At 38.3% G+C, this 13,619-nt stretch overlaps 2 protein-coding genes across 2 annotated transcripts; both read left to right on the forward strand.

Annotated features, from left to right (window-relative positions):
- The first annotated feature begins 835 nt into the window (after positions 1–835).
- On the forward strand, positions 836–1,963 carry LOC148743249 (adenosine receptor A3-like). The gene has a single exon (XM_088725042.1). The coding sequence runs from the start codon at positions 880–882 to the stop codon at positions 1,729–1,731; it is 852 nt and encodes a 283-aa protein (XP_088581168.1). The 5' UTR covers positions 836–879; the 3' UTR covers positions 1,732–1,963.
- Positions 1,964–2,090: 127 nt separating this feature from the next.
- LOC111343713 (arylsulfatase B) lies at positions 2,091–13,484 on the forward strand. The gene is made up of 10 exons (XM_088725030.1): positions 2,091–2,449; positions 3,950–4,076; positions 5,106–5,265; positions 6,984–7,096; positions 7,692–7,838; positions 8,490–8,660; positions 9,093–9,262; positions 9,529–9,784; positions 9,968–10,217; positions 13,023–13,484. The coding sequence occupies exons 1-10, from the start codon at positions 2,406–2,408 to the stop codon at positions 13,406–13,408; spliced, it is 1,824 nt and encodes a 607-aa protein (XP_088581156.1). The 5' UTR covers positions 2,091–2,405; the 3' UTR covers positions 13,409–13,484.
- Positions 13,485–13,619: the final 135 nt, after the last annotated feature.

The following is a 13,619-nucleotide window of genomic DNA, read 5'->3' on the forward strand; positions in this document are numbered from 1 at the left end:
CAGAACAACTCAGACACAAGATATTTCGTTTTCTGAGATATGGAGAACGTTCGGTCAACTAGTGAAAGTATACAAAATATCTTTAGCGGGCATGACTTTCAGTGCTAATAAAAGTAACTAATTCTGTTCGTTATATTTAATCACTTCTAGGGACCTTAAGCAACCACGACGGCGACGGCAACGAGGAAGTAGAAAACCAAGAGATCTAATTGGCAGAACAATAGCTCAGCACGTGCATTTTGAAACTTTGTACATTTCTTAGCCGTCCCATGCAAAACAACAACGTGAAATCGCCAAAATTTGCGTCGTCTGCGAGCCGAAACCGCGACGGCAAATATTTTAATTTCCATTTGGAACTCAACGCTACTTTTATACGTCATACTGAAGTTGAGATGTGGCGCCGTATGAGACAATAAGCTCATGCAGCTATTTTTGAAATTCTAACTAAGAGGAGAAATTCATTTTTTAATCGAAGTCTTCCTTGGCGGCCGTCCTGGCTGTTTAAGGTCCCTATTATTTCACACAGAGAGAAAGTTGCGTAAGAAAACATTTGCTTCACCGAAATATAATTACTGGCAGAGAAAGTCACGAAAACAATGTATTTAATTAAAATTAACACGGTGTGTACACGTGTGGTTCTGTTATTCTCGTAGTGGAATCACATTTGGAAGCCGCAACGACCAAACAAATATAATTTTAATAACCTTTTGAAGTGTTGGTTTGACGGACAACTTGTACAGTTGCTCTCCATGTAAACAAATGGAAATGATTTTTAATTAAAATTCAAGAGAAATTGAAAGCTGTTCATTTAGCTCCTACGAAAAACTACTTCTAATGGCGACAGTCAATGTTTCCTGTGCCAATGACATTCCATACCTCATGTTTCTTCAAACGGATGTTTCTCTTCTCATTTCCGCAGTTTTTAACTGCTTCATGGCCATTACAACCACAGTGGGAAATTTTCTAATTATTATCAGCATCTTTCGCTCTCCAGCTTTGTATTCGACGGCGAATTTTCTGCTTCTCGGCTTAGCTATTGCTGACTTTGGAGTAGGCTTGGTTTTAGAACCGTTGTATATTACAATCTTGTTCAAGCTTTACTTGGCTTCGCCTGTCAGTTGTACCATGGTAGTTTTCTACACATCCGTTTCGTCGTTTCTGGTTGTAACTTCTGTGTTTGCAATCACAGTCATTAGCTTAGACAGATACCTGGCGATCCATTTTCATTTAAGATACAAGGAGTTCGTCACGGAGAAAAAGGTGATTTATCTGCAGATTTCACTGTGGATCACAAGCGGGCTTCTTGCATTAACAAGGATGGCGGATTTTCGAATCTACCTTGTTATCGCTTTGATCATTGTCATAGTTTGCCTGAGTCTCATTTGCCTCGCCTACAGTAAAATTTTTCTGGTTTTGAGACGGCATCAGGTTCAGATTCACAATCAAATGGGAAGTACAGACAGAATTGCAAACTTGAAACAATTACGAAGGTCGGTTGTAAACACGTTTTACGTGTTTTTCGCGCACTTGCTTTGTTTCTTGCCCTTTGGTTGCCTGACTATAATCGCTAACACTTTACTTGCGCGAAGCAGAGCTGTCATGTTACTTAATTTGATCTCCACTTCCATCATTTTATTTAACTCGTCTTTAAACCCTCTCATTTACTTCTGGCGCAGACAAGAATTCCGAGATAACGTTAAACAAGCTTTAAAAAACTACTACTGTATATAAAAGGTTATCAAATAGTATATCTTTGTTAAGGTTACAAGGTTTTGCTAAGGTCCTGGCCAGAATGTAATTTTTGTAAAATTGTTCACTTTTAAGTAGAAGCAGAGTGTTCGTGGGAAAGAACGTTTTAATTAGATTCTTTTCTTTGTTAAAAATTAGTTTGAATAATTATGAAAAGTTGATGAACTTTTATTCAGAATACATTAAAGCCTGAATGAGCCAAGAAATATTTCAAAATAAGTAAATTTAGGTGCGGTTTAGTGAGCTAGTAAAAACACTCATAGGTTTGAATAGGGAGGACTCCGGCAGACAACTCCCCCGCCCCCCTCCCCCCATTAGACTTGAGAGGTTGACTACAAACACGCCTTCGCTCAGTAAAACAATTTTAAACATCATTCAGTCCAGTACCGGTCTTTTCCCAACCTGCTCTCAACCGAATAACAGCTTACCAATAAGATCCACAAGGGAGTTCCGTCGCCGATCTGAAGAGGAAACAACTACTTCAGGCTAGGTTTAGGCAAATAGAACGTCCACAGAGAAGAGCCTCTTATCATGACTGGCATCGATTAATAATTGATTACAGAAGCGATGCCTTAGTGAAAAGACAATTTTGATTGTTTTGTTGTGATTGGAATAACGTCGATGTATTGTCTATCTCCTCGGACAAACGCCTTGTGATGGAATCGCGGAGAGTTTGGTACAACTTACTTTGGAACTTTTAGTAAGTATGATTATTGAACAAAAACATCGCGTTGGCGACTAAGTCGAATCGGTCTGGAAAAAACAAATATTTAAATATAAAATCCCAAAGCTCGTTTAAGCATTTAACACCTTAAATTTGAAACAGTCTTTAGAGCCTCTGCGATTCGAATTCTTAGTTATTTCTGTCGTCAAGACCCGTTACAGAGCAGAAACGGCACTGGGCAAATTTACGCTAATTTGTGATCTCCTACCATAGCAGGCTAATTAACCGAATTGTCAACAGCTTTCACCAGCAAAAAATTTTAAACTTCCAACTCGCACCAAAAAAAAAAACATAGACAACTAACATAGTGATATATGCATGTCAATTGCCCCATCTTTAATGACCTCTTAGTTTGTGGCCGCACATTCTGTGAAGAACTGTAGCCTAATTATTTTCCTGGGGCTATTTAAAACTATTTTAACCTATAATTACTCAGGTGGTAAAAACTAGACATGCAGGTAAGCAATTAAAATCAGGGTAGAATACCTGTTCACGATACAGCCGTGAATTCGAACCTCTGATTTCAGTTTGATGTTTTGCTTTTGGTGAATTGCGATCTAAGATGGAATCTTCCCGTTGAAGAGTATACAACTGCTTGAGGAAAGTTAAGACCAGTGAATTTCTAATATAGAAGTTTTATATTTTTTCTTTTAAAATGAATTTGACAAGAAGTGCACATGACACCAGTTTTAATTTGTTCTAATTTGACTGATCACTTTTCAAGATGAATTGTTTTGATGTGTGAAATAAACCGCAGCCGATAATGTCAGTTGCTGTAAAGAACCGACCAACTAAACGTGTATACGAACTTCAGAAATTTTATCTGGTTTTGCTTGTGTATGGAAACTCGCTACAGCTATGCATTGGAATGAAATGTCTCCACTCTGTTCGCTTTGTTTTACTTTGATATGCTTGACATCCAGCCAAGTAGTGTCTCAACACAATTTTCTAACCAGCTCCAGCATTAGATGAACATAGATGGGTGGATTGAGATGGACACTTAAATTATGAATAACTGATGCTTTGAATTTTGTAAAAGAAAAAAAAAGAGCATTAAATTTCAAAACTTACAATAAAAATGCCGTTCCATAGAGAGTAAAAACCTTCCAATTTACATGACGTATTTTGTGGTTTGTTCTCACTGTTGTCTGAACAAAGGCGAATTTGATTGGTAGAAAGCGTCAAAGCACGTGAGAGTTGGGTGGAAAATTTACCGTGCTAATGGTGGCATTTAGTTTTATGTGAATTCTTTTAGTGTGGTAAGATTATGCTGTAAAATTTAGGCTGTTTACAGGAAAATGTTATTTCATCGGGGAAAGTTTAGTCAATAGTGACGAGTCAGCACGCAATGATTCCGGAAAAATACCGTTTAAACACAAGATGTAAATCATAGAGAACTTCTAAAAGCAAAGAAATGGATATCAATTTGGCAGTCGACACAAAAAGTAAATATAACTTCATAACTTTGCATTTCAGCCTCATTTTTGTGGTTTTAAACTCACATCACGTGCTTGGAAAGAAGGAAAAGAAGTCGCATCCAAAGAAGAAGCCAACTTGGAAAGCACCCAGACCCCACATTATTATGATTGTCGCTGATGATCTGGTAAAGAGTTTCGCTCTATTTGATTAAGAGTTGACTTGGGGTTATCCTTATTAAGTAACTATAAGATCATTCCAGTTGTCGCGAATCTTAGGAGGGTCAAGAGCTAGCTATTCTGCGCCGAGAAATTTGCTCACGTGGACATTTCTGTGCGGCTTCTGGTCAGTTCTATCAAGACATTTAGGTAACACGTGCTAGTCACATGTGTTTAAGACAAACTAATCAAAGGAGCTCGAGAGTCACCGGTCGACATTATTGCATGAAGGAGACCAGCTGTAAGCAGCTGAAACGTGACGTTCCGCCTCGAAAGTGACCACATCACTTTCCAAACGACTGCTCTTCTTTACTCATGCGTGAGTCTGTTAGTGTTCGTGGCTCAGTTTGATCCACCTCTTTCGCTTCCCGGCGGATATTGATATTTCATTAAGGGACAAGCCATTATTTATTGCCTGGGGCTGACAAGATTTACCTGATGCTCCCCCCCTCCCTTTAAGGCTCTGCGATATTTTTATAATCCTCCGTCCCTTCCCCTTTATACTCTGTAGGCGACGACTGATTCCCCCTCATCCGTTCCCCCTGAAGACTACCCCCCCCCTGTAGATAAATAATGGCTGCTCCCTAAGAATTGAAAAAGGATTTAGCCATTTTTACGATTCATACTTGCCTAGGCTCGCTGATTTTAACTCAGATGATGTCATTAGAGAAATTTGGCGCCGCGTTTTACATGAAACAGCAAACGTCAGCTTGCCCTTTCACGTTTCATGTAAAAAAGCGTGGACCTTGCTGCTTTGGCTTTGCGTGAGCTAACGTCATGATAGATTTGAAGGCACACATGTGTGACTTACAAAGAATAGCTTTGGCGCCCTTTTTCCGGCAATAAAGTACTACTCGGTGAGAGTAGTGAAGAAAACGGCAAAGTGCAACCGGCAAACGTTAAAAAACGGCGGGAAAAACAAGGCCACGTGGTCACTCTTGCCGTTCAAGTTACACGTAAACACAATGCTAAATCTCCTTAATATCTTTCAATTGCAGGGCTGGGATGATGTCAGTTTTCACGGTTCTCGCCAGATCCCAACGCCTCATATAGACAAACTGGCCAATGATGGAGTGATCCTTAACAGTTATTACGTATCACCAATTTGTACTCCCACCCGGTCCTCCATCATGACTGGAAAACACCCGGTCAATTTAGGTAGGTACCTGCAATCTAGTTTGGGGAAAAAAACATCAGAGACAGAGTCCACCTCTGTTCAGTATGATGCACAATCTTGGTTTATAGTTATACCCCGAAATGATTTTACTTCGTACCGACTGAGGAATTCTAAGAATCAAATGGCCGTTCCACACCAACTACCGTTATTTGAGGAGAAGCTTTTCCCATATGGGTGCTACGTTATGGAACAGCCTTTCCCATGGACTCCATAAAACAGTTTCTTTAAGCAAATTTAAAAGAGCATCCTAGAAAAGCAGCTTTAATGATATGACAGGTTTTTATTCTTAGTAATACTGTGTATTAAGAGAGATAGACCATAAATATCGGACTAGTTCGGACACCTCAAGCAATTTATCTTTCCATCCAGTCTCATTTCCCATGTATGTTCCCTTTTTTTCCCTTTCAGTTTTGCGATTCCCCTTTTTTCCAAACCCTCCGTAGTTGTCGCCATCTCTACTTCGTTGTCGCCAAACCCTCCTTAGTTGTGAACAAACCCTCCTGAATTGTCTTCAAACTTTCCATAGTTGTAATAAAAGCCTCCTTCATTTTTACCAAACTCTCCCTAGCTGTCACCAAACATTTCTCAATTGTTACCAAACTCTCCTCAGTTTTTAACAAATATTTCTCTATTTTTCTCTACTACTGAACAAGCAAGCCTTAGGAGACCATAATAAGATGACAAATACTTTTTACATAATAAATAGATCATTTAGTCGGTCAAGATGTGATCAATCGTGATTTAGAATTTACTTCTACGCTTGTAATAGGTATATATTCTCAGAAATATTTTTCCTTTTTATCCTCGGTTCAAACCAACGATCTTCAATCAACAATTCACAATCGGCGATCCTTGACAACTTCTACATAAATCAACTACGTAAAGAATAACTACGAAATCTACCAAATCACATCATCTAGGCTATTCCTTATTGACCTGTTGTACTTTGGCGTCTACTGAACCGTGATTTAAACCTTGATATTCTTAAAGTTGCGTTTGAATGGCTATGGTTTGCCTTGTTTGAAATCTATAAAGATCGCTTTCATATCCATTTCTTAAACTGCCGTTTACCCATATAATTTTCATATATTCACAGTCTTTACCAATATTATTGTTATCAATATTATTAATATTATGATAGTGTGATCTGATCGTCCGGGTGGGTGTAACTAACGTTTCGACAACCTGAGCAAAAGTCATCATCAATCTCAGTCACTCAGAACTCCGTCAAAATTCCGCAGGGGGTCTCCCGTAAATAAAAAAAAAATGTCATCGTTGGAAAGAAAATTTTCTCTTCTTAAAAACTATAGTTTTGTACACTTCCCCCATTGTTTTTCTTTGGAAATGGGTTAGTTGATAGTCACCTCACAAAGCTCAATTAAAAAACAAATTTAAAGGGCTATTAAAACTACATATAAAAGAATTGGTGCCACATCGTTGCGCGAAAATTTTGTTTATCTTTGTTTCTTTTCAAATTTAATTTCTACAAGTAGTCAAATCATTTTTAAAAGTCTTTAGTAAATTTGGAAACTATACTTTATCTGAAATCTGCTGTGTTTCCGACTAAAAACCTTTTCCTTACCATCTTTTATATTTCAAATAACACTTCACCTCACCACCCCGAAAAGTTCCTTCCCCATGACTAAGAACTGTGAAAGTAGTGAATAAATGTATTCTTATAATGTTTCCACGGTTACAGGTGTTCAACATGGTACCATATTTGGTACCCAGCCGTACGGTCTTCCCTTAGGCGAGGTTACAACTCCACAGTACCTCAAGGCACTGGGCTACAGGACACATGGAGTGGGGAAGGTAAAAATATCATATCAACCAACGAAGGGGAAGTACGCGTAAGGATGGCACTATGTTTAGAAGAATTCGCCTTCTTACTACGAATTTTTCTCCGGGTTTTCCGTTCCTTCCCTTCCTTCCCCCCTCCCCTCACCCCCCCTCCCCAGATAAAAACGGATTCGCGAAATTAAATCTTGACGAGAAACTGTCAAGTGGAAAAAGAGCCATTCGTTTGACTTTGAAATGTTGCTAGCGATTTGTAACATCTTTGACTAGGCTCCAAGTTAAAGATGTGTGTTTTCTGCCTTTGTTTTTTTTGTCTAAAAAGGGCGAATGTTATAAATCTCCTTATTCATGCTTAAGATGGTTTCCACTTAATGAAAGTTCCGTTCACGTTCGGTATCACTTTGTTGCTTAATAGATCTTTAATAAGCCCTAATAAAGATGGAAAAACAAATGGATATCTCATGATCAGAGATTCTGTCAAAATCTTATACAATCAGGAGCCCATGATATTAGTTGATTTTATTCGACATTGATTTTCAATATTTTCTTTTACCACTAATTAAAAGTATGGTTATCCATTTAATTTTCTTAGTTGATTTTTTTCTTTCAGTGGCATTTAGGGTTTTTTGAAAAGGAATACACTCCAACTTACCGCGGATTTGAGTCTTTCTATGGATTTTGGAATGGTAAAGAGGACTTCTGGGACCACACATCATTTGAAGATATATGGGGGACAGATCTCCGAAATAACATGAAGGTGAAAGTGACGATGTTCCAGTTATGACGCTTGCTAGATCCCAGACCCTATTAACACATCAGAAATTCAGACCTGAAAATGCCAAGTATTTCATCGGTGTAATTCTTCAATTTACGTTTATCCTCTCCCATAAGTTGTTTCGCGTGTCTAGCGGTGAGGACGATACCAACATTTTTCAAAAAAAAGTGCCCTGGGTACAAGTGACAGACCAACACGTTGACACAAACGGAAAATCTTCGGAAGCAGGAACCGTCTTGAAAACTGTTTGAATTAACGTCGCAATAAAATGGTTACTTCAATTCTTGAATTGTCGAAAACGTGTACCACTATTAATTAATTAATTAATTAATTAATTAATTATTAATTAATTAATAAGTCACGGTTGATTAACTTGATTTTACGATTCTGTTACAACGCTTCTGTGAACTCCCACACACAACTCCTCGCTTATTTGAGTAAAAAGACTGAAAAACGTTGTAATACAGGAACGCGGAACAAGGCCATAAATGGGAGAAAAACACGAGCCGCCTGCATGTTACTTGCTTCTGTAACAGACAAACGAAATTAATCATAATGTCTATCAAATTGACCCTAATTACGTATCACACAGTTTCCAACAGAACACAATTACTTTATCTTTTCGTTCTACAGCCCGTAAAGAACGAGAGTGGCCATTATGGGACAGAATTATTCACAGAGGTGGCTGAAAGAGTCATTGACTCTCATGACAAGTCCGAGCCTCTATATCTTTATCTTGCACATCAAGCGGTTCATTCGGGAAATCCAAAAGAGCCTTTACAAGCTCCAAAAAGGATACTGGACGTAAGTTAAACAGGTTATATATAAACTCGAGGCTCAAAGGAAACCAAGATATGTAAATTTAAATTAAGTAAAAGTATGAATTGAGACTGAACCCACAAATAGTCCTGACTCATGTCGAGTTATTTTTAGATCATTCCACTTTTCGAAGATGCCTGGAGCATCAAGAAACAACCAATCCTGTATCGCAGATGTGCTCACTTTGACGTCCATCTGGCGTTTAATTGTCCATTCTTCACAAACTGCTCCCACAAAACGGAATATGCATGTAACATTTTTCCCAGGAGACCAGACACATCGAGTCCAAGAAGAGTTTGAAAAAATAGAATAAGGTCCATGTAAGGAGTTCAGTTTTTAAAAACGATCGTCTGTTGGGTTTCAGTGTGGCAAGCGGTCTGTGGTTCTGTCTAAATTTAGGTCTTTTTCATTCTTCAGAAATTCCAGCGTTTTTCAAAAGAAGACAGAAGGATTTACGCTGCCATGGTGGCTTCATTAGACGAGTCCATTGGAAATATTACTAAAACTCTCAAGAAAAATGGAATGTTTGATAACTCTGTAATTGTCTTCACGACAGACAATGGGGGCGCTCCATGGGGATTTAACTGGTGAGAAAATACTGCAACCGCACACAGAGAGGCAACTAAATTTTAAATAGTTTGGCAATGGCGGACAGTTTCTATGAAATATCTTTGCTAAGATATCAGCTTTATTCTAAAAGAGGAGGTGCAACAATTTGCATGATACGATTTTTGCTAAAAATAATACCAGAGGCAAGTGGGAAAAAGAGCAAATTTTTCATCTCAGAGGTGTCTTAGAGGAGCTTTGAAATTTTTCCATTGCCGCTCATTCCCATGCCCTCTCTCTAATTTAGGAACTCGGGATGTAATTACCCACTCAGAGGGGGCAAGGACACACTCTGGGAGGGAGGAGTTCGTGGAGTTGGATTCGTTCATAGCAAGCTCATCGAAAACAAAGGACGTGTTAGTTATGATTTGATTGACGTCACAGATTGGTTACCGACCTTCTATCATCTGGCCGGAGGTGACGTCACTAAAATACAAGATAAGATCGACGGTATGAATGTATGGGACACCATTGCGAATGGGAAGAAATCTCCGAGGACGGAGGTACAGTTTTTCTTGCGATGAAAAATTTTAAGTGATGTTTATTTCAATTATCATTCAGTTTCTTCTGAAGGCAAAAACTTCAATGATTTTACTTGCCACAATTTTCCTACAAGGATGCGTTACACTGGACGAAAATCACGTTTTAAACCCAGCTTATCATTAAAACTATTTATCACCTCCTAGGTTCTTCACAACATTGATCCTATTCGCCGATTTGCAGCCATTCGAGTGGAAGAATACAAGTTAATCGTGAACCAAGACGGTGACTATAAAATCACGTGGCTTCCGAGGTACAATGTCCCTGGGGAACTGGACTCTCTTCCCCAGCCCTCTACCTTACCAGGCGCGGTTATTAAATGCGGAATGTGGGACAGTAGTGAAGAGGCTGCATGTAAAAGTGATGTTTTTCCTTGTTTGTTTAACGTGAAAGAAGGTAAAGTAAATTTCATGCATTACTTTTGATAAGGTGCAAGTTGATTGTAATTTGCTTGACTGACTAACTGATTAGCAAGGTTGCCAAGCAAGTGAATGGCTGACTGGGTGGTTGCCCGACGAATGGGCTGCTTATCTGCTTGACTACACAATAATTTTCCGACTATCTGGCTGACTGATGCACTGACTGACGTATTAACGACCAAAAAATATAGAAACAGACTTATCAATTGTCCGGCTGTCTGGCTGACCAGCTGTCTGCTTGTCTGCTTGTCTGGCTAATTGGTTAACTGTTCGACTTGTTCACTGACCGACTGACAAATTCCCTGACGAAGGGCTAGCTCTTGAAACGTCAGTTCTAGAATCTCTTTGCGATGGACAATTTGCCTTGTCAACTCATTTGATAACACCAAATGTTTTGTAATACCAATCCTCTCCCCCCCGCCCCCGCTTCACGCGCGCTTCAATTTCTTTAGAACCTTACCTCCTCAGGAGCCCATTACATGGATCGTTCAACTCAAGTAATGGGCTCCTGACCCCTTTTTGACTGATTGAGTCATTGGCTGCCAGAATCACTGACTGACCTACTCATTAGGTAACTGACTAACTGACTGACCAAAGACAGCTATGATGAAAACATTATAGAAGAAAAAATTCAAGATCAATGGCTGGCAGTTATCTCACCAGCACTTTGCAAGCCTCATATTGTGTCCGAATTGTAAAACTGCGGAACAACTTATGCAATAAACATGAGCCTTCTCTAGTGGTTTTGCCTCAGTTGGCTGTTTTAAAGCATTTTTGAAGAACTTGTACAAGTCTCTTTTAATGAATGTCTTCGATGAGGACAAGGTCTGCTCATGTATGGTCAATATCTCGCAAATGTTCATGTCACTAACTGATTATATATATATATATATATATATATATATATATATATATAGTAGTATGGCACACGAGGACGGACAACCTCGAGCGAAGGAAGACATATACTCAATAAAAAGTCTAAAAACTTTAATAAAAAACGTTTCGGTCTGAGACCTTCATCAGTTGTAATACAATGACTTAAAAATTCCTTAAATAGATTTATATAGGGCGTGGTGACACATTAACAAACACAGTAATTACTACTCGAAAAATTATCACTATAAAAAGAAATGGAAAAATTGTCGAATCCACTGAAAATGTAAAGGAACCAGCGTGGACTTGAAAGGCGAGAATTGTACTAAAATTCCCAATTTACGCTAAGACTGGAACCTTTGATGCCCGCCCAATTTGAAAAAACTCTCCGCATTAATTATAGTTTATTCTTTTTTTGGAGTGAAATTCCTGGCGCTTATTCAAGCCGAAGGGTGCCAGAGAGAACAGCTGTGCGCCCCAATATGCTTCTTTGGTAATTAGAAGTTTCTCGATGTTACCTGAATTGTTTACTGTTGCCTGCACTTGATCAATGCATTAGAATGAGAAATCGCTTAAGCGATTAATTATATATATATATATATATAATAACAGGTTAAAAGGCCTCGAGCCAACAGTGACGCCGCGCCAGAAGGATCCAAAAGGATTCACAGTCCAAACCTCGATAAATGGTAGGAGAAGTAGTGTGACACACGAGGACGGACAACTTCGAGCAAAGGAAGACATATACTCAATAAAAAGTCTAAAAACTTTAACTCAAGTTCATCAAGAACTGATGAAGGTCTCGGACCGAAACGTTTTTTATTAAGGTTTTTAGACTTTTTATTGAGTATATGTCTTCCTTTGCTCGAAGTTGTCCGTCCTCGTGTGCCACACTACTTCTCCTATATCTATATATATATTTAACAATTATTTCACGAGCGCGCGTTGGATATGAGATGATAGATAGCCAACGAGGCGCGTAGCGCCGAGTTGGCTATAATCATCTCATATCCAACAAGCGCGGGTGGAATAATTGTTTTATTAAAAACGCCCCCAAGAAATTATTATTTTGTAAGAAAAAACTGGATTTTTTAGCTCCCTTTTGATTTTAAGCTGACGCGTACGCTTCCCATATTTGTGGATTATGGTATATTGGCTGATATACCATAATGGCTAAGCCAATAAAAATTCTTGAATTGCATTATCCAATGATCCAGTTTTTAATAAATATATTTATTAAAAACTGGATAACTGGATAATGCAATTCAAGATTTTATATTGGCTTAGCCATTATGGTATATCAGCCAATATACCATAATCCACAAATATGGTAAGCGTACGCGTCAGCTTAAAATCAAAAGGGAGCTAACAAATCCAGTTTCTTCTTACAAAATAATAATTTCTTGAGGGCGTTTTTAATAAAACAATTATTCCACTCGCGCTTGTTGGATATGAGATGATTATAGCCAACTCGGCGCTACGCGCCTCGTTGGCTATCTATCATCTCATATCCAACGCGCGCTCGTGGAATAATTGTTAAATACATCGCGAGATATTGTGTATGTACACATTTTATTTTTCATTTCCTTTAGATTTCTTTACATTTAGATGACAATTTTGTACAATTAGATTCTCCTACAATTAGATTTTCCTCTTACTACAACTAGATCTTGTTTATTTTCTTTTTTTTTTTTGTATATATTTTAAATTCTTATATTTTCCTAGGGTAGGCACCCCGCATGGGTCCGAGTGTCCTGCTCGTGCCAGTCCCTTTTGGGGTTTAATTGTTTATGTCTGCATATTTTCATTTTTTGATCTTGCTCAATAAAGCTTGACATAGATACATACATACATACAATATTTTCCGTTAATTTTAAATTTAATTTAATTTTTTGAATTCATTTTTCAGATCCGTGTGAGTACAAGAATATTGCTCAGTCCAACCTTGACACAGTTAAACGACTTATCTTAAGGCTCATTCATTATAACAAAAAGGCCGTTCCTGTATGGTTCCCGGAAAGAGATTGCGATGCGAACCCAGAAAATCACGACGGGTTTTGGGGTCCCTGGAGGTCGTCAGAAGCTAACAAAGCTATTTTGAAGGAAGTCATTGAGAGTATACCTTCAGTTAATAAAAAGAATCATTCTAAACGCAAAAATATTACAATGGATGCGACAGAACTGGATGAAGAGTCTTTAAGTATCTATAATGAACAGAGCAAGGAATTTGAAAGCATGTTGAAAAATTTTCTTAATGAAGTAGATAAACGTAAAAGGGGCGAGATTTATCCGTAGAAAAGTGGAACAATGAATTGATGTTGCTTTCAGAATTTAGTAAACTATGAGTATTAAATTTGAGAATGTATCAATATTTAATTGAGTAGTGTTGAAAAGGAATCCGAGATTGCATTGGTTTCGCTTTACTTCTCTCTGTGATTGGTCCAGTAAACTCGCACTACTCTTTCAACCAATCAGATACTAAGCTAAAACCAATCACTACTTGGTC

This window comes from Stylophora pistillata, chromosome 1, assembly GCF_964205215.1.
Source record: "Stylophora pistillata chromosome 1, jaStyPist1.2, whole genome shotgun sequence".
Classification (NCBI taxonomy): Eukaryota; Metazoa; Cnidaria; class Anthozoa; order Scleractinia; family Pocilloporidae; genus Stylophora; species Stylophora pistillata.

What these genes read in the sequence shown, in the direction of transcription:
- LOC111343713 (XM_088725030.1), top strand. Translation starts at nt 2,406, where the DNA reads ATGGAATCGCGGAGAGTTTGGTACAACTTACTTTGGAACTTTTA. An exon ending in AAAACACCCGGTCAATTTAG is followed by an intron (nt 5,266 to 6,983) that starts GTAGGTACCTGC and finishes CCACGGTTACAG; the next exon opens with GTGTTCAACATGGTACCATA. An exon ending in CTCCAAAAAGGATACTGGAC is followed by an intron (nt 8,661 to 9,092) that starts GTAAGTTAAACA and finishes TTCATTCTTCAG; the next exon opens with AAATTCCAGCGTTTTTCAAA.
- LOC148743249 (XM_088725042.1), top strand. Translation starts at nt 880, where the DNA reads ATGTTTCTTCAAACGGATGTTTCTCTTCTCATTTCCGCAGTTTTTAAC.